Source organism: Trypanosoma conorhini (genome assembly GCF_003719485.1).
Source record: "Trypanosoma conorhini strain 025E chromosome Unknown Tco_14.4_contig_00118, whole genome shotgun sequence".
In the NCBI taxonomy this organism is placed as follows: domain Eukaryota; phylum Euglenozoa; class Kinetoplastea; order Trypanosomatida; family Trypanosomatidae; genus Trypanosoma; species Trypanosoma conorhini.
The window spans coordinates 20,165-37,635 of NW_021704206.1; the positions used below are offsets into that span (position 1 = coordinate 20,165).

Sequence of the window (17,471 nt, forward strand, 5' to 3'; positions counted from 1 at the left end):
TTCTGCGTGTGTGTGTGTGTGGGGAGGGGGAGTTTGTTTTCGTTGTTTCTCGACTTTTCGCTCAAGGGCGTGTGCCGCGCGCGGACGATGAATGAATGGATATAACTAACTGAGTATATATATATATATATATGTATGGGCGTGTGCGTGCGTGTGTGATTATGTTTGACCACTCTTTTCGTTGTTGGCCCGTTTTTTTTGTTCGCTGTGTGTTTTCCATTTTCTTCTTCTGCTGTTTTGCCTCCCGCCCGCCCGCCCGCTGCCGCACATCGGGCCCCGAAAGTCTCCGTGGTGCATGTCCCCGTGCCCGACAGCCTCTGCGCGTGTTTGCGTGTGTTTGTGTGTGAGTGGGGGGAAAAAAAAAAATAAATAAATCATTGGCCCGCGTAGCCGCCAGTGACGGCGTTTGCTCTCGCCTCGGTGTGCGGCGGAAGTGGCGCGCGTCGCCCGGCGGGTGCTGCCACACACACGCACACGTACGCGCACACGCGTGTGTGTGTTTTTGGGCTTTACACACGCGTGGCAACGAGGCGAGGAAGCGAAGCAACCATTCTTCTCTTTTTCTCTTTCCTAAAGGGCGGCGGGGCAGGGAGCAGCTATCAGCATCGGCAGTGAAGAGAACTGTGGCCGTTAAGAGCGCCGCCCCATTTCCTTCTTTCTTTCTTTTTTTTCTGTGGCGCCCCCCCCCCTTTTTTTTTTTTTGATTATTGTTTCGGCCAACCCGCTTCACCGCCCGCGGCCCCCTCGCTGCGCCGTGGCGTGCGTGCCGGCCTCTCCGGGGGTACGCGGCCCAAGGCACCGTGGCTTTCTTCCGAGGCGAGCGGTGCTGCTGCGCGTGCGGGATGCCCCTTCTTTTCCTGGCTGCTGTTTGCGTCCCCCCCCCCCCCCCCGTCTGTGTGCGTGCACGCAACCCGGCTACTAGCGGGACCGCGAGCGCTACAGCTTAGCACAGCATTGCACAAGTGCGCACAGGCACGGCGGGAGCGCGTGTGCGTGCACGAGGGAAGGAAAAGTGTAGCAGCGTGATAGGCGTCTCGGTAGTGGCCTACACATTCACACACACTCGCCCAGATACATACATACACATTGAGGGTGAAGCAACGCGAGAGGCAGTGAGGAAGGAGAGAAAATAAAAAGGCGAGGCGAGGCGAGGGGCGACTTTCATCTGCCTCCTCGTCGCACACGCAAATTACACAGCAACCAGAAGAAGAAGAAGGAGCAGCAGCAGCAGCAGCAGGCGCGGAGCGGCGAGGCGAAGAAAATGTCGAAGGCGTTGCCACCCATCAAACCGTCTCAGCCGCGGGGCCGTGACGCGTTCGGCGGCTCGGGGCGCCAGCAGTCGGCGACGTACGTCCCGCTCCCTTCGCAAGAGGCGAACAGTCAACTCACGCCGACACCGGCGGCGACGCTGCAGCAGTCTACGATTCGTGCCCCCCCGCGCACCGTGGAGTTCTCGCTGGGCCCCGTTCAGGAGCGGTACTTGCCCCCGTACAACGACCTTGACGACCCACACCTGGCGCCGTACTGGGCCCGCCGTGAGATGCTGATCCGCGAACTTGCCGAGCGGCGGAGCGAGATGCAGCGACAGCGGCGACTAGCGCGACAGCGCCGCGAGGTGGAACGTCGGCGCTTTGAGCGGCGCCGCCAGCGGGAGTTGGAGGAGCTCTCGGCCAAAAAGGGTTACGCGTCGCAGCGGCGCGCCGAAGAAGAGGATGAGGAGGAGCAGCAGCAGCAGCAGCAGCAGCAACGTTCGGCGAGCAAACGCGGGCCGCACCCGCCTCTGGAGAACAGCAGATCCACCAGCGGCGGCCGTCGGCAGTCGCGGCGGAGGCACGGTGGGTATGCACGCAGGCAGCAGCCCGCATCGGCCCCGGCCGGCGCGGCGGCTGAGCAGCACAGGCCGGCGTCAGTACCGAGGCGAGCGAACGCCAAGTCTGCCACCACGGCGCCGCGCCGCGATGTACCAAAGGCGAAACACGCCGAAACGGCGCCAACGAGAACAGCAAAGAAAGAAATGCCAGCAGCGGAGAAAGCCGAGGCCATCCCTGCCGCAGCCGTGACGCTAGCAGCTGTAGCGGCTGTAGAGGAGGAGAAGTATTCTGCCGGATACCATTCCTCCCCGCACACACCCATGCGGAGTGAGACCCCGCAGGAGGCCGATACAAAACTAGAGGCAGCGGTGGAACCCAAGCCTGCTGCAACGGCCAACCTAAAACGCCAGTCCTCCGCGTCCTATTCATCATCCTCGATGGACTCATCATCGTCGTCGTGCAGCTCCTATGACCACAGAAAGGAAGAACTAGGTAAGCACAGCGCCGAAAAACAATCAGTGTCACATTCAGAGCAAAAGAAGCAGGGAGTGGAGCCACTCTCTGTCGAGGCTCTCGTCGCTCTTGAGAAGGCCAAGGAGGAACCACAGCAAGAAATTGAAGCAAAACAGGACGAGTACGCTGAGGACGATGACTTTGAGTCCTCCACCTCTTCCCCCAAGGAAAAGCACCAGGTGGAACCGCTCTCCGCACTGAAAGTTGAGGCCCCAGAGGAGGTGCAGCATGAGTCCCCAAAGAAGGACGAGTACGCCGAGGACGATGACTTTGAGTCCTCCACCTCTTCCCCCAAGGAAAAGCACCAGGCGAAACCGCTCTCCGCGGCGGAAGTTGAGGCTCCGCATAAGCCTTCCTCACGTCCCTCGATGTCAAGTAGTAGCATGAGTTCAAGTTCTCGTGGTTCGAGTCTGGCTAAGAGTGACCGGGAGGATCCTTTCTACGAGTTGGGCGATGCTCCTGATGCAAGGAAGGGAACGCTGAACGCAAACGTGGCTGCCGGTGGTGACGAGTTGGGGCCAAAGAGCTCTCCAAAAAAATCCAACCCTCTGCCAGTTTCGGTGTCAAACGGCAAAGTCGAAGAGCCCAGCAATGATAAGGGGCAGAAGGTCTCAGACAATTTTGACGAACTGTAGTGACTGGCATGTCGTATTCACTAGCTAGGGGAAAGGATTTTATTTTTTGGAGAGGGGGAAGCAGGGGCGTAAAGGAAAGAGGGCCACCGAAACGATGCGAAGCACCGTCTAAGAGAGGTGGTGTGGCAGTGCTATTTTGCTGAGGGCCAGTAGAGGGCGCAATGCTATAGCTGAACACCGTGAACCGAACGAGGAGGAAAAAAGGACAGAAAAAAAAAAGCTCCGCCTGTGTACTCCTGTGTTGATGTATATGCGTAGACCTACACACACATCATCACAGTTCTCATCAAGACGTAAAGAAAAGAAGCGAGGGATGACGGCTTGCTGCTTGAGGACCCTATTCTGGAGACGCATGGTTTTTCTGGCTTCATTTCTCCCTCCCGTTCTCCTTGCATTCCTCCTCGTTCATTGTAGTTTTCCCTCTCGCTTTGAAAGCCATTATGTAAGCATCTTTTGTTTAGGTTGATATTTTTCTTTCTTTCTCTTTGTGTACGTGTGTGTTTGGTTTGTGTCTCACCTTGTTTCGTACGTCGGTCCCACGTGAGTTGCTCGCAAGGCCTTGACAGGTGGTGACGGGAGGAAGGGCGAGGGAAAAGTCCCATGATGAGGGGGCGAAAAGGGGGTTGGGTTTGACGTACGAGTCGGGGGAGGAAGAGTACAAGCCAAGCGGCGGCGCCGACAGGGAAAGGAGGCCCCGAGGCCTTGTATGTAAATCATGTAGGAAGGACGGAGGAGCAGGGCGAGAAGGAGAGAGGCAAGTGACACGACTACCCACGCATGCGGCAAACAATATTTATTTTTGAATGTCGCTGGTGGTGGGTTGGACGAGAGTGAAGGAGCGGGGCAGAGAGAGAGAGAGAGCGCGGAGGAGAGAGAGAGAGAGCGTGTGTGTGGGAGGCGGTGGTGGTTGCGGGGTGCCGTCGTGCAGCGGAATTGAGGTCGAGGAAGGAGTCAGGGGACACCGCCCGTAACAATGTGCCTGCCCGTATGTGTGTCACTCTCCCACCGTGGCGCTCTCTTTACCGAGAAAAGATCCATTGAGGGGAAGAAACGGAAGGGATACTGGAACGAACGCCGAGAACAGCAAACAGGAAAAACAAACCAACAAACAAACGCTCGCAGAATAGTTTACGGTTTTCCTCTTGTGTTTCTTGAATTAGATCTTTATTCCCCTTTTTTGCTTGCGCTCCGCGTTTTGTTGCCTTCATTTTCGTGTCTTCTTTTACTTGCTGTTGTTGATCTCTCCTTTGCTGTGTGGTGTGGGTGCCATCGTCGTCGTCAATGCCACCGTTGGGTGGCAGCCGGCTGGCTCCTCCCTAGTGGTGTGGCGCGGCGTGCGCAGCTCACACTTCGCTCCGCCGTGGCGCTCGCACCGCATATGTATGTCTCTGCACCAGCGTGTATAATGTGCAAATTATATATATATATATATGTTTGAAGGGGAGCGGAGGCAAGAGGAAAGAAAAAAAAACACACTGCAGAGAGGAAGAGGGCAGGTGGCGGCGGCGGTGACGGTGGTGGTGGTAAGCGAGTGCGCGGGGGCAGCGGGCTCTACACATCTTCTATAGTGCTTTTTATTCTGTTTTTTATTTTGTTTATCTATTCCTTTTGGAAAATAGAAGAGAAAAAAGAAAACGAAAACTAAGGGCGAGGAGATTGGGCTCTCGGTGGGAGTGGGTGGCGTCCGTAGACACCGGCGGGGGTGATATCTCGCTCTCACCGCTCACTTCCCGCGCCCCCGTTTTTTCGTTTTTTTTTTTTGCCGTTTTGTGTGCGTGTGTGTTTTGCAATGTCATACTTCGTGTGCTCAGCCGCAATTCTCCTGTTCGCCTTCAATTCCGTTTTCTTTCAATCTCCCTTTCCCCGCTGCCTGCCTGTCTGCCTGCCTGCCTGCCTGCCTGCCTGCCTCTGCTCCTCTCTGTTGGTCTGCCTCCTTCGGTCGGGGTGTTTGTCCGACCTCCGCCCCCGCCGCTGACGTTATTTTTTGTCCCTCCTCTCTCTCTCTTGTTTCCATTCGCTCCCGACACTCGATTTTTCTCTCCCTCGCGCGTGCGTCCTGCCAGGGCCGCAGCGTGGGAGGCAAGCAGCGTACCACGGGGAGGGGGAGGGGGCAGGAGCACCACTCCCGCAGAGTCAAGCAGAGGGGAGGCGACTGCAGCAACCGCCTGGCGAGGACGCGAGCGCGTGGGTCAGTCGTTGCTGGTGGGCTGCGTGGCGAGGCCGAGCCGTGATGAGCCAAGATCCCTTTCAGGATGCTCCCGCCGCGGGGGGCGGTGGTGCGAGGGTCATTGAGGGGATTCGGCAGCGTCGGGAGAAGCTCGAGCTCTACCAGTCCCAGTCGCACAAAATGAAATCGCTCATGATGAACAGCGCGGGGATTCGCAGCGGGTTGAGCACCAAAAACGAGCGTGCGTTGAACCCAATCTGGACAAACTTCCCCACAAAGTGCGTCAAACCCATCCGCTCCGTGGAGGAGATGCGGGAGAAGCTGCAGTACTTCGCGAAGAGCGATGATGTGATGGTGGTGCGCTACCACCAGAACCGCTGCACCGCCTGTAACGCCGTGGACAAGAGCTTTGAGTTTCTCTGCCACCAGAGCGCCGAGCGACTCCCGGGGCTTAAGTTTTACGAGGTCAACAAGGACGAGGTGCCGGAGCTTGCCAAAAACCTTGTGCGCTTTCCGCAGGTGAAGGGGTACAGCGGCGGGCACTGGACGGACCTGGAGTTTAAGCCTCCTGCCCAATTCCGCGAGGAGCTTTACCTGGCCGTGGAGCAGGAGGTGAGGCGCCGCAAGGATGGGGGCCGGCCCGTCACGGCGCTCGAGGCGGAGGAGATGTACTTCTCCGCTGCCGGCCCATCCATGTTGGAGGTGCTCCAGGAGTCCATCGTGAAGTTTTACTCCAAGTCGCAGGTGCGGCTGCACAACTATTGGAAGCAGGTCTCGGTGCGACGGTCGTGGTTTTTCAAGAAGTTCATTGAGCCTAGGGTGGAGGAGCGGCTGCGGGATGAGTGGCAGACGAAGTCGTTGTTTGGTGAAAAGATTATGTACGGCCCGGAGCCCAAATTAGAGGAGTTCTGAGTGAGGACGGCGTGTGACGCGGCGCGGCGGTTGAGTGAGGGAGTCGATGAAATGGGTGGCTCGGATACATTTCACTGGGGCGTGAGGGAGGAACCGTCTGCGTGCATGTAGCCCGTGTGAGCTCTCTGTTTGCTTACTTGTTCTTGTTGTTGTTTTCTTCCGGCGTGTCGCCCTTTCCCCTCATGTGTTTTTCCCTCCCTTACTCCACAAACGCACACACACACACACCCATACAAAACCAGCGTATTTATATACGTACTTACACGAGGAATAAAACGCCTCCAGCGAAGCATTGCCCAACGAGGCTGGATCAGCGGAACAGCATGTCGTGCGTGGATGCGGTCAGGCACGACGTGGACGTTGCCAAGCGCCTTGCCGCATCCTTCGACGGCCTTGCGCCTGCGGAGGCGCTGCGGCGCCACTCCCCTCGTAGTCGCCCCTTTGCTGTTGGTGACCTCGTGCAGCACCCCAGCGGGAAGATGACCGTCGCGGTTCGTCTCGAGCGTGTCGTTGCGGGCGGTGCGCAGCTGGACCCCGGCACCCCGCCCCTCGTCGTGTGCGTGGAGTGGGACGTCATCTTCAGCGTTGCGTACCCGAAGGAGCCGTGCCTGTGGCAGCTGAGCGACGGGCGCCAGACGAGCACCGGCCCCGACGCGGAGCGTTCGGTTGTCAGGCTCCGCTCGTTCCTCATGGAGGAGGTGCTAGCGCGCCTGCCGAAGCCCAAAAAAACGTACCTTGACGCGTGCTTGGGCGACGCGGGGGGCGGTCCCGCGTACCGCCGCGCCACGCAGGCCGCCGCTGCCGCTGCCGTCGCCTTGACGTCGCAGACCGAATTGGCGGCGGGCATCGCCCCGGTGGAGGTGCATCCAGCCCTGGGAGGCGGCGGCAGCAACGGCAATAAACACAGCGGCGGTGTCAGGCAAAAGCAGAAAAATGGTCGTGGGAGCGGCGCCGTCGGAGTTGCGGCATCGCCGTTTTTGTCCGATTTTGCGTTTCTCTCTAGTTGGTGGGCCGCACTGGAGCTGGACGTGGGCTGCGTCGTGCCCGCGCGCCAGCATTTTCTCATGGGTCACGTCTCCTCTGGAAACATGACCTCGCTGGAGGAGGAGCTCGGGGGCAGCAGCTACCCCCGACAAGGGCGTGGCATGCACTTTCTGGATGAGGTGGGGGGGAGCAGAGTGCAGCGTGCCGGGCGCGGCTTCGCTGCTGTGTTTATGCCCCGTGGCGACGTCATCGCATGGGGAATGCGCCGGCTTCCGCGCAGTACCATGAACAGCGAGGAAGAGGCGGACGGCGAAGCCGCGCCCGGCACGACACAGCCCCAAATACTGCAAGCCGAGTCGTCTGGGGTGGTGCCGCATAACTGTGGGGTGGGCTGGAGCGGGTATCGCACGGGCTACATGGAGGCCGCGGGGCAGCATGGGTATCATAGCCAACACCCCCCACATCATTGTGATCAGCACAGCCGACGCGCGCAGCAGGCGCTGCGCATGACGTCGGTCCGAAGTGACCTGTCTGGGGCGGTGCTGCCATCGCTGCTGGTTCCAAGCAACGTCTTGCGCACCGACGCCTACGAGCTAAACGACGTCTGCCTTTACGCCGAGAACCCAGCTGCGGCTCTGTGCCTGAATGCCCGCATTTCTCGCGACGGAAAGATGCTAAACAGCGTGTCAAACTTGTTTTTGATGTTGCGTCATTTGGTAAAGGGGGTGTCGCCGCATGCCTCGTTGCGCTACGCATTGCAGCTGCTGGTTCCCGCGCTACATGAGCTCGTCAAGGCCTTGCAGAAGCAGCGGAGGCCGTTTTGGGCGGGGGTGGCCATCTGCTGCCTGTTACTGCCAGCCGTGCTCAACGATCGGCCCACGCCGTTCGACCTCACCGCCCACCTCATTGACCCCGTCGAGAGTTATCGTTGCGTCTCGCTCGTGGCTATGATATTTGCCGCGGTGGGCTCCAACAACAAGTTCCGTGAGGCGGAGCTTGCGAGGGACGCCATCATGAGCGCGTACCGTGCCAAACAACTACCGCAGCCTCTCGCCAGCACGACCGGGGAACGGGCGGCGTGCGCTGGCGGCGGTGACGCTGTCGTCCATGCGTCCCACCTACCGATCACCGAATGTGCCGTCTGCGGGCTCCCTTTGCTGCGGGGCACAAGACGGGGGCCTGGTGGCGTCGCTGCCAGCGCTTCTACCAGTAACTCTGCAACTAGTGACGATGCTCTCTTACTCCCCGCTAAAAACGAGGGGTGTATCGTTGTGCAGTGTGCGTACTGTGGGCACGGCGGACACGTTGCCCACATCATTGCTTGGTGGGAAGATAAGAATGTAAGTTGCTGCCCAATGGGCTGTGACTGCCGATGTGTCTACTGAAGCAGAACGACAAGCATTCGTTATTTTTCTCCGTGGGGCCGTCTTGTGTGCGCCTGTGCGAAGAAGCGCGAAACAGTGTCTCCCGTGTGTGTGTGTGTGTGTGTGTGTGTGTGTGTGTGTGTGCGTTTGCACCGTGCAATTGTGAGGGTGCATGTGTTTTGCCTTTTGATGCCTTCTTTTTGAAGGGTTTTTTTTTGTGTGTGTTTGAAATACTATTCCCAGTGGAGGAAAAATAAAAGGAATAGGCATTGGCCTTCAGCAAAATGAAGAGCAAGTCGATTTGCAAGGTAGTCCCTCTGGTGTGTGCGTTGCTCTGCGGTGGATACCTGCTTTGGGGGTGGCGCGGCAGCACCGGGGGCGCCCCCTCGCGGGAGACGGACCCGCACTTTGACCCACTGGAGCACTGCAGCACGGACCTCGGCACGCTGCTGGGCTACGCGTTCAGTGTCCCGGCGTTCAGCAACTGCCACCGGAGCTACAAGGCCATGCGGCTCGTCGTCACACGCTTTGGGCGGCCAGACTTCGTTCTTGACTACAACGACGGGGCCGCAGGGAATTACTTCTCGGGGACGCCCTGGCTCTCCACGGAGTACGTGGCGCGCTTCCTCTTTCATCACAGGGGCGTCACGCACCTTCCGGCGGATACGCCACAGGACGTGTGGACGTCCAAATACTTCTACAACCCGCTAGAGGGGGAGGTCGGTGGGAAGAGACGACGGTATGAGCCCGTGCGGATCGCAAACTACGACGCGGCCACGACGGCGAAGCTGCGCAAGCGTCTCGCCCCAAGGTTTGCGGACATTGTCGTGTGGCCCGCGCAGAGCGAGGAGGGCCTTCCCGGGGGGCACGTTGCAGTCGTGGTGCAGGTGGAGGATGACGTGGCGGCCGCGGGCGGGGCGGACAGGCTCCGTGCGCTGCGAAGGGAGCGGCTGCAGCCCCAGTTGGTGTACATTGCGGAGCAGAACTTTGACAACGCGCCGTGGGCCGGCAGGAACTACTCGCGCGTGCTGCGCTTCTACTGGGAAAACGGCAAGGAGGCGGTGCTGCAGGACCCTTCAGGTGCTCGAGTGCTGGGGCTTGTTCGAAAGGGCAAGCTTGCCCTCAATCTTGAAGACGACGATGCGGGTGACCTCTGACGTTGCTGTTAGCGGAACTCCGCCGTGCCGCCTAAAGGGGGTGCTGCGGTGCGGGGCCTCTCGTGCAGCACGCGCCGTCTTGAGTGCGCCTGTGCGAAAAAGCGCGAATCAGTGCCTCCCGTGGCTGTGTGGGTGTGTTTGTGCCGTGCAAGTGTGAGGATGCATGTGTTTTGCCTAGATTTTTTCCCCCCGTAGATATGTCTAATTGTGGGCTTTTCTTTTGTTTTGTGGATGGTTTAACATCTCATAGTTTTTTTGTCGTCGTTGTTTATTTTTTTTCAATATTTTTTTCTGTTTTGCTTTTTCCCCCCTTTGAAATTGCCGCAACACGACGCGGACGAGGATGTGAGATATATGTGTGTATTATGTGACATGTTTATGTAGAGAGAGAGAGAGAGAGGGGGGAGAGGGAGAGGGAACGGTCTTTGCGTTGCTTCGCGCTCTGAGGTCTTTGACTCCTCTTTCAACGGCTGTGTGTTGTTGCTTATTTACGCTTATTTATTTATATTCTTCTCGCAGCTGTAGCAGCCGGGTTCGCAGTGATGCTCAGGTTGGCCCTGCGGTGCTCGGGCATCGTCGCCCCGGCCGCACTGTGCGACGCCGCGTGGTCGGCGGTGATGGCGACGGCGGCTTCGGCCGCGTGGGACGCGCGGCGGTGCCGGGCGACGAGCGCCTCCGCGGCGACGCCGCCGAAGGGCTTCGGCCCCGGCCGGGGTCACGGGACTGCGGCGCCGCACGCGGGCGTCCCATCGGCGGCGGGACACGCGCACAGTCACGGCGGCCACAACGCGGCGGCGCCCGCCGTCAGCGTGTCGCACCCGCCCGGCGGTAACACCGGCGGCGGCCACCGCAACGGCGGTCACATCAGCGGCAGCAGACGGCGGCGGCGGCGGCGGCGTGGGGAGCGGCAGTAACGGCAGCTGCGGTGCCGCCTCGCTGGGGCGGAAGAAGCCGGCAAGGAAAGCGCCGCAGCGGACGGCGGAGCTGAAGCGGAGGCGCGTAAAAGGGGCGACGACGACGACGACGACGACGACGACGTCGTCGTCCGCACACGTCGGCGGCGGAGCAAATGCGCGTCGCGCAAAACGCAAGCGTGACTCGAAGGGAGGCGCTGCCGCGCCCAAGCTGCGCGTGTGTGTGCTCAACAGCAGCTACGAGGGCAGCGACTCGGTGACGGCGGAGATTGACAACTTCCACTGCAGCCCCGCTCACTGGGTGAAGGACAAAAAGCGGTACGCCTTCACCGAGGTGGCCCTGCAGAAGAGCGACGCCTATCGCCATGTGCGGGAGTTGGTGACCTCCAACAAGTTCGACGTCTTCTTCAACCTCTGCGACGGCGGGAAGGACGAAAAGCGGGCAGGCATTGACGTGGTGGAGGCGCTGGAGGAGTACAACGCCGCCTTCACCGGCACCGACTCGCATAGCTTTGAGCCAAGTAAGATTGACATGAAGCTGCTCGTCGGCGCGGCGGGGGTGAATACGCCCAACTTTGTGCTGCTGGAAAACACGGAGGGGCTGGCGAAGAAGTGTCGCCACCTCCGCTTTCCTGTGATTGTGAAGCACCTTTCTGGCTACGCCTCGGTGGGAATACACAAGGACAACCGCTGTGACACCTTGGATGAGCTGAAGGTGAAGGTGCAGGCCTTTTTGGGGGAGTTTAACCACGCCCTCGTCGAGGAGTTTATTCGCGGCCGCGAGGGCACCGTCCTCGCCTGCGCGGACAGCGGCAGCCAGTTTGGGGTGAAGGTCTTTAAGCCGCTCATGTTTAAGTTCCTGGAGAACGACGACGACTTTGCCTACTTTGAGAAGAAGTGGACGATGGAGTGCGACGACAGCGCCTACGGCTTCCTGCCGCACAACGACCCTGCCTACCCCCTCATCATCGACACCGCCCGCAACGCGTTTCGGCACATCATGAACGGCGTCGGCTACGGCCGCGTGGACTTCCGCATCGACGCCAAGGGGGACGTGTACTTTCTGGAGATCAACCCCAACTGTGGGATGTGGTACGACGAGAAGGACGGCGGCGACTTTGCGGATGTGATGGTGCAGGGCGACAAGTCGTGGGACCACGACCGGTTCATTCGCAACGCCATACTCCGCGCGGTGCGGGAGCAGGCGGCGCGGCGCCCGTGGTACTTCATCAGCCACGACTCGAAGGGAAACTTCTCCACGCGCGCGCGCAAGACGGTGCGGGCCGGCAAAAGCCTCTTCTGCGACGCCGTCCACCCCGTCCCTGTCGTTGCCCAGGCGCTCTACAAACTGGGCGAGGAGGACCCCACCGTCGGCTGCGTTATTCTGCGTGGGGATCGGCTGCACCAGGCGGTGGCGATTCGGCACTCGTGTGAGCCAAACATGCAGTTCATGCAGGGCCGCACCCTCACGCTGGTGGCGAAGCGGACAATAAACGTGGGCGAGGAACTGACGCTTGACTACGCCACCCTGTGCGACGAACAAATGCCGCCCTTTGCGTGCAGCTGTGGGACAAGCAACTGTCGCAGTGTCATTTTCCCCTCTTCCCCCACGCCTCGCACGCTAGAGGGAAAGAACATACGGCAGATGTTGCGGGAAAAGAAGCGGGCGTGGTACAAGGAGAAAGAGGACCGTGAGGCGGAGCGTATGCTAAAGAAGCGGGCCGCAAGGGGCAAAGGCAGCGGTGCATCCGCCTCCGCATCCCTGTCCTCAGCGTTCCCTTCCGTGTCAAGCACGCCAACGGCAGGTGCACCGTCTACTTCCTCCGCTGGAATAAGTTCGTCTAGCAGCAGCAGCAGCAGCAGCCACAGCGGCAGCAGTGCGCTGCACGGCACAACTGCCAAGAGGTAGGAGCGTTAGGGAACGGCGCATGGATTACCATCCTCGTCATTATGGCCATCCTTGTCCGTGCTTGACGGCTGCTGCCCTTTCTTTCTTTCTTTCTTTTTTTCTTTTTTCCATTAGCTTCTGGCTTCCCAATCGTGTAGTTGGACCTGTTTGCATAGATGTGAAACTTTGCTGGGCGACGGCCCTGAAGCAATTACCCTATGAATTTCATGATTACATTACACACACACACCCACACGCACATACATGCCTGCATATATCAATTATTGTGCAGGTGCATATAAGGGACGAAGGAAGGCGCTGGGGAGCGTTTGGCGGACTTCTTTTTTTTTTGATTTATTTACGTGTGCCATTGCAACTAACCACGAGAGCTCATCGGAGAAGCGGTGGGGGAACGGCCGACGTGTATCTCTGTCTACAGTGTTTGCTCGTCCCTATTTCCCTCCTGCGGCTCTCGGTATTGCGATTGCGGTTTTGTTGTGGCGGCGGTTTTCTTTGCTTGTGGGGGAGAAAGTTCGTCTTGCGCAGTTGTCGGCCAACTCGCCGCCGGTCAGCGGTGTCCCCCGCCACACGCCCAGAGGAAGAAAGCGAAAAACAAAAAAGATAGGGGTCATCCTTGTTGTTGGGCGCCGATCCCCCTATTCGCTCTTCCCCGCTTTTTTCTCCCTCTGTGGGGTGCGCCTGTCGCGGCGCCGGCCCCATCAACAGGCCGCAACGCACTGCAACTATAAAGCCATAGATTTAGAGTGCCCACACGCGGTGGGTCGCTGAGACAGTAATGAGTGTGGAATAAAAAAGACGACGAGGGAACACAGATGCTTGCGAACAAGAGGAAGTGGGCTTTTTTTGTTTGTTTGTTAAGGCAATCTTGTTCTTCTTTTCTTCCTTTCCTAGCTATCAGTACATATACGTATATATATATAAGTATCTGTTTGGGTCTTTGTGTGGACTCTTCTGTTGTCGTCATCACTACTTCGCGTGCGTGCCCCGGAAGGCACGGTGGTGGGGGCTGCTGGTAGCGCGTCCACCATGCGCTGTGCGCGGGTTGCGCCCCCTCTCTTTTTTTGTACTGTGTGTACGTATGTTTATGTGTGTGTCCTGTTGGGCTGCACCTCCCCCCAGCAGGGGCACCACGTGGGGCCGAAATGGTTTTTTTCCTCCTCCTCCTCCTCCTCCATCTGCGGTGCAAGAGCGACGCCGCGGGGGGCGCGGCCGCGATGGAAGAACGGACCTACTCTGAAAAAGCCAACGCAAGAAGTAAGAATGGAAGCAGGGAGCAAATAGAGGATGCAACGCCGGGAGTCGCACGGTGTACGCTGCCGCCTCTCTTTATTGACCGCTGGGTGCGGCAGTGTGGGGTGCAGGAGATACTGAACCGCCTCATCATGGACCTTGTCGCCGCCCACCCGGCGGACGTTGTGGCGTTTATTCATGCGTGGAGTGCGCCAACGCGCGGGGAACGGGCCTGGGATGAGGAGGAGCGAAGTCAAGCCTCTGAGTGGACGTCCGGCTCGGACAAGGCCGGGGGTCGCGTCGGGAGGGGGGATAGCGGCACCGCCGTGCCGCCGGCCCGTGCGGAGGAGCCGACCGTGCAGGAGCTACGCTTGCGCTACCCGGAGGCCAAGTCGTCTCCCTTCACGCTCCTGGTGAGCGAGGAAAGCCTGGACGCCCAGTTTCGCCGCCGCTGCTCCGTCTCGTCGAGCAGCAACGGCGCAAATGGCTGCATCGGTCGTGGCAACTACGGTTTTGTGGTTCCCGCCGTGCTTCGGCAGGAGGCGGGGGCGGCACATTCAGGCGACCGAGACAATAGCGGCATTGGCCCGGCCAATGCGAGTGCCTCCGCCAGCGGCGAAGCAAGTCGCATGGTGGCCATAAAAATTAGTCGGGTGCAGGCGATGTGGTCATTGGATGAGGCCAATTTCCTCCGCCTTGTGACGGAGTGTCGTCATTGGCTGGAGCAGGAGGTGCAGAGGCTGCGGCAGGAGCTGGAGGCGCGGCGTGAGACGCACGCAGGTGATGCGCAGCAGCCACAAGAACCACAACGAGAAGAAGATGCGCAGGCGGCGCACCCGACATGTATTGGCGCCATGAACACTCTTGAGTCTCGCCTGCAGCTTCAGACTTTACTGTTGCAAGGGGCTCGACGCGTGACCAGTCTGGCCGGCGATGCCATGTACGACGTGGAGAGGGATGCCATGTGGTTTCCACTTGACTTCTACCCATCCTCGCTGCGAAAATGCATTCGAGCCCGTTGCAAGCTTTGTACGGGTTCCTTTTCCTCCACGGGCTCGTTTCCCGACATTTTGGTCAACAACGCAGGGGACACGGTCATGGTGTTGCTCTTTTCCGTGCGGGAAATTCAACACGTGGCGTGGAGCCTTTGCTGTGCGCTGCACTTCCTCAACGCCAGCTGCGGCCTCTGCCACCTGGACGTGAAGGTGGACAACATCCTCCTCTCCTCCCCGTGGGTCTCGAGCGGGCCCGAGCCAAACGCGGCGCTGCCGCTGCCCATGGAAGAGGCATCTGGCGCCCCGGGCGATGCCGCCGCGCCGCCGCTGCCCCAAGTTGTCCTGGGCGACCTCGGGCTCGCCCAGCCCCTCGGCACCCCCATCATGCAGCTCGGGGACTTTAGCACGATGGCGCCGGAGGTGTACTGGGCCCCTGAGAGCCGCGCGAACTGCCCGGCGTGCCGCACACCGGTCTTTTGCGCCTCAAGCGACACGTGGAGCGTTGGGTGTGTTCTGCTGCAGATGATCAATGGACTCGAGTACAGCGCGTGGGGGGCGTCGGACATGTTTGCCGCGCTCGAGGAGAATTACGTGTCGCCCGCGCTGCGGCACCCCGAAGTGTGGCCGATGCAACTGAATGACTTCATCGCACGCTGCTTTGAGCGGGACCCACGCCGCCGCATGCAGGCTGCTGACGCACTCCGTCACCCGTTTTTGGCATGCCTCTAGCCATTCTTGTCTCTCCCTCTCTTCTTTCTTCCTATGTGCACACTCCCACTATGTTTTCTTTTTCTGTTTTTTCTTGTGTCGTCGTGTTGTTTTGTTTTTGTTTTGTGCTTTCTGCTTCCATTCATCTCAGTGCGTTGCCGCCTGCCTGCGTTGTGGCGCCTCACCCGTGCTCCGTTTGACTTTGTCTTCTCGTTAGTTGCCTCCCACTGTGCCAAGGGAAATTCATTACTCCGCGCGGCCGCAGACGCAGACGCACACTACGCTGTGCTGCACGAAAACGGGCGGAAGCAAATGAGAGGCGGAGGAGGCGGAGGCGAGTGTTGAGTCGCAAAGAAAACCGGCGACGCCTATCGAATGCGTGAGAAAAGGCAGTGTGGTTCGCGGGAGGTGCGTCTGCGTGCGTGTATATACATAAAAATATACGGGGGCGGGCTTGGGGTAACTCGAATTGTCCCTATGCGATATCCAACCTTCGGCGCGGCACCGAGCCCCCTTGTGGATTGCAATGTAAACTGAGGCGAAGGTGGGAATATACACCCACGCATTCTTCGCGGCTTCTCGTGCCACTTTTTTACCTCTCCCTCATTCTTCCTATGTGTGGATGCCTGTCCGACGGCGGCACCCCAGTGCGTGGCTTCCCCTCTCACGTGTGTTGGGCGTCGGGGGGGGGGGGGCACGACCCCACGCATCGCTTTCTTTACCTCTCTATGTATCTAACTCTGTGGGGGGAGCGAAGAGGCAAATTCAACATATATATACATATATATATGCATACAAACCCTCACACACACACACACGCACACAAGCAAGCAATCGGAATGAAGGTGACGGTGGTGGTCGGGAAGCAGTCGGAGGTGGTGCAGCTCCCCCCCAACCCGACACTGGCGGACCTCAAGAAGGCCTACAAGCCAACGGTGGATGTGAACCGCAAGTCCTTCAAGGTGGCGGGCGGCGGCGCGGAGAGCGGGAAGCCGCAACTCGTCGCGCTGGTGGATAAGCGGCCGCTGAAGGAGCAGGGCGTGACTGAGGGGTGCGAGGTTGTCTACAAGGACTTGGGGCCACAGGTGGGCTACCGCACGGTGTTCATCGTGGAGTACGCGGGGCCGCTCGCCATTATGCTCGGCTACGCCCTGCGCCCCTCCTTCATCTACGGCACCAACATCGCGAAGGGGTTTGGCTACACACAAAAGCTCTTCATCAGCCTCTTTACTGCCCACTTTGTCAAGCGTGAGCTGGAGAGCCTCTTTGTGCACAAGTTCTCACACGCGACGATGCCGCGCCGCAACATTGTCCGGAACTGCGCGTACTACTGGGCCTTCGCCCTGTTCATCGGCTACGTGCTGTGCCACCCGCAGTACACGGAGCCGTCGAATCGCTGCCTGGTGAACGCCTCGGCGGCTGCCATGGTGGTCTTTGAGCTGCTGAACTTTGCCGTGCACAAGCAGCTGAGCGGCATGCGACGGAGCGACGGCGACACGACCCGCACCGTGCCCAAAGGTGTTCTCTTCTCCCTGGTCTCCTGCCCGAACTACACGTTTGAGGTGCTCTCGTGGGTGTCGTTCTCCCTCGGCACGAGCCTGGTGTCCTCGTGGCTCTTCACCCTCGCCGGCTTCGTGCAGATGGCGGAGTGGGCGGTGAAGAAGCACAAGGGCTACGTCAAGTCCGACCCGGAGGCGGCGAAGCGGAAGTGCATGTTGCCATTCCTCTTCTAAAAGTGGCCGCTGCGGCCCTCAAGCGGGGTGTGCGGGGGACAGCGAGAGGCACCCGCCCCGGACCCGCCGCACCCATCGAAGCAAACAAGCAAAACAAAACAAAAAAAATGTGGGGGAAGAGAAGAAAATAATTAAAAAACACACACACACACACAGAGAGAGGCGGGAGAGGGAGAAGCGAAACAGCTGGCAAGGAGGAAGTGTTGCTTGCCGTTGTTGCTGTTTTCACCTTCGTTCACTCCGAGGGGAGCCCGGTGCGTGGGGAAAAACACTGAGGGCCCTGGGGCTGTGCGCGTCCACGCCCGGGCGCCGCGCCGCCTCCCACGGTGGGAGTGTCCTCCAGGCGCAACGAAAGAAGCGGGGGGGTGGGGGGGGTGACAAGGAAGAAAAAGAAAAATGAAAAAAAAGAGAGAGAGAGAGAGAAGAGAGAGAGAGAGAG

General features: G+C 59.4%; 8 protein-coding genes across 8 annotated transcripts, besides 22 other annotated features; all 8 read left to right on the plus strand.

Moving 5' to 3' along the window:
* The first annotated feature begins 114 nt into the window (after positions 1 to 114).
* Positions 115 to 137: a microsatellite.
* Positions 138 to 323: 186 nt separating this feature from the next.
* Positions 324 to 350: a microsatellite.
* Positions 351 to 647: 297 nt separating this feature from the next.
* Positions 648 to 670: a microsatellite.
* Positions 671 to 1,047: 377 nt separating this feature from the next.
* Positions 1,048 to 1,086: a microsatellite.
* A 108-nt stretch (positions 1,087 to 1,194) lies between these two features.
* Positions 1,195 to 1,237: a microsatellite.
* Positions 1,238 to 1,261: 24 nt separating this feature from the next.
* Positions 1,262 to 2,959, plus strand: Tco025E_02834 (starmaker; the record flags this gene model as incomplete). The annotated part of the gene is made up of 1 exon (XM_029369757.1): positions 1,262 to 2,959. One exon carries the CDS (start codon positions 1,262 to 1,264, stop codon positions 2,957 to 2,959), a length of 1,698 nt encoding a protein of 565 aa, XP_029230121.1.
* An 826-nt stretch (positions 2,960 to 3,785) lies between these two features.
* Positions 3,786 to 3,842: a sequence feature (GA-rich).
* Positions 3,843 to 4,043: 201 nt separating this feature from the next.
* Positions 4,044 to 4,073: a microsatellite.
* A 301-nt stretch (positions 4,074 to 4,374) lies between these two features.
* Positions 4,375 to 4,391: a microsatellite.
* A 434-nt stretch (positions 4,392 to 4,825) lies between these two features.
* Positions 4,826 to 4,867: a microsatellite.
* A 322-nt stretch (positions 4,868 to 5,189) lies between these two features.
* Tco025E_02835 (uncharacterized protein) lies at positions 5,190 to 6,038 on the plus strand (the record flags this gene model as incomplete). Its single annotated transcript, XM_029369758.1, has 1 exon — positions 5,190 to 6,038. The coding sequence occupies one exon, from the start codon at positions 5,190 to 5,192 to the stop codon at positions 6,036 to 6,038; it is 849 nt and encodes a 282-aa protein (XP_029230122.1).
* Positions 6,039 to 6,243: 205 nt separating this feature from the next.
* Positions 6,244 to 6,273: a microsatellite.
* Positions 6,274 to 6,361: 88 nt separating this feature from the next.
* Tco025E_02836 (uncharacterized protein) lies at positions 6,362 to 8,407 on the plus strand (the record flags this gene model as incomplete). The annotated part of the gene is made up of 1 exon (XM_029369759.1): positions 6,362 to 8,407. One exon carries the CDS (start codon positions 6,362 to 6,364, stop codon positions 8,405 to 8,407), a length of 2,046 nt encoding a protein of 681 aa, XP_029230123.1.
* Positions 8,408 to 8,491: 84 nt separating this feature from the next.
* Positions 8,492 to 8,530: a microsatellite.
* A 140-nt stretch (positions 8,531 to 8,670) lies between these two features.
* Tco025E_02837 (D-alanyl-glycyl endopeptidase-like protein) lies at positions 8,671 to 9,543 on the plus strand (the record flags this gene model as incomplete). The annotated part of the gene is made up of 1 exon (XM_029369760.1): positions 8,671 to 9,543. The coding sequence occupies one exon, from the start codon at positions 8,671 to 8,673 to the stop codon at positions 9,541 to 9,543; it is 873 nt and encodes a 290-aa protein (XP_029230124.1).
* Positions 9,544 to 9,793: 250 nt separating this feature from the next.
* Positions 9,794 to 9,848: a microsatellite.
* Positions 9,849 to 9,925: 77 nt separating this feature from the next.
* Positions 9,926 to 9,961: a sequence feature (GA-rich).
* Positions 9,962 to 10,085: 124 nt separating this feature from the next.
* Positions 10,086 to 10,457, plus strand: Tco025E_02838 (uncharacterized protein; the record flags this gene model as incomplete). The annotated part of the gene is made up of 1 exon (XM_029369761.1): positions 10,086 to 10,457. The coding sequence occupies one exon, from the start codon at positions 10,086 to 10,088 to the stop codon at positions 10,455 to 10,457; it is 372 nt and encodes a 123-aa protein (XP_029230125.1).
* A 95-nt stretch (positions 10,458 to 10,552) lies between these two features.
* Positions 10,553 to 10,581: a microsatellite.
* Positions 10,582 to 10,989: 408 nt separating this feature from the next.
* Tco025E_02839 (methyltransferase/D-alanine--D-alanine ligase) lies at positions 10,990 to 12,366 on the plus strand (the record flags this gene model as incomplete). The annotated part of the gene is made up of 1 exon (XM_029369762.1): positions 10,990 to 12,366. The coding sequence occupies one exon, from the start codon at positions 10,990 to 10,992 to the stop codon at positions 12,364 to 12,366; it is 1,377 nt and encodes a 458-aa protein (XP_029230126.1).
* A 77-nt stretch (positions 12,367 to 12,443) lies between these two features.
* Positions 12,444 to 12,473: a microsatellite.
* Positions 12,474 to 12,583: 110 nt separating this feature from the next.
* Positions 12,584 to 12,610: a microsatellite.
* An 898-nt stretch (positions 12,611 to 13,508) lies between these two features.
* Positions 13,509 to 15,320, plus strand: Tco025E_02840 (putative protein kinase; the record flags this gene model as incomplete). The annotated part of the gene is made up of 1 exon (XM_029369763.1): positions 13,509 to 15,320. One exon carries the CDS (start codon positions 13,509 to 13,511, stop codon positions 15,318 to 15,320), a length of 1,812 nt encoding a protein of 603 aa, XP_029230127.1.
* Positions 15,321 to 15,373: 53 nt separating this feature from the next.
* Positions 15,374 to 15,424: a microsatellite.
* A 645-nt stretch (positions 15,425 to 16,069) lies between these two features.
* Positions 16,070 to 16,089: a microsatellite.
* Position 16,090: 1 nt separating this feature from the next.
* Positions 16,091 to 16,124: a microsatellite.
* A 14-nt stretch (positions 16,125 to 16,138) lies between these two features.
* On the plus strand, positions 16,139 to 17,032 carry Tco025E_02841 (3-oxo-5-alpha-steroid 4-dehydrogenase; the record flags this gene model as incomplete). Its single annotated transcript, XM_029369764.1, has 1 exon — positions 16,139 to 17,032. One exon carries the CDS (start codon positions 16,139 to 16,141, stop codon positions 17,030 to 17,032), a length of 894 nt encoding a protein of 297 aa, XP_029230128.1.
* Positions 17,033 to 17,114: 82 nt separating this feature from the next.
* Positions 17,115 to 17,140: a microsatellite.
* A 30-nt stretch (positions 17,141 to 17,170) lies between these two features.
* Positions 17,171 to 17,187: a microsatellite.
* A 251-nt stretch (positions 17,188 to 17,438) lies between these two features.
* Positions 17,439 to 17,471: a microsatellite.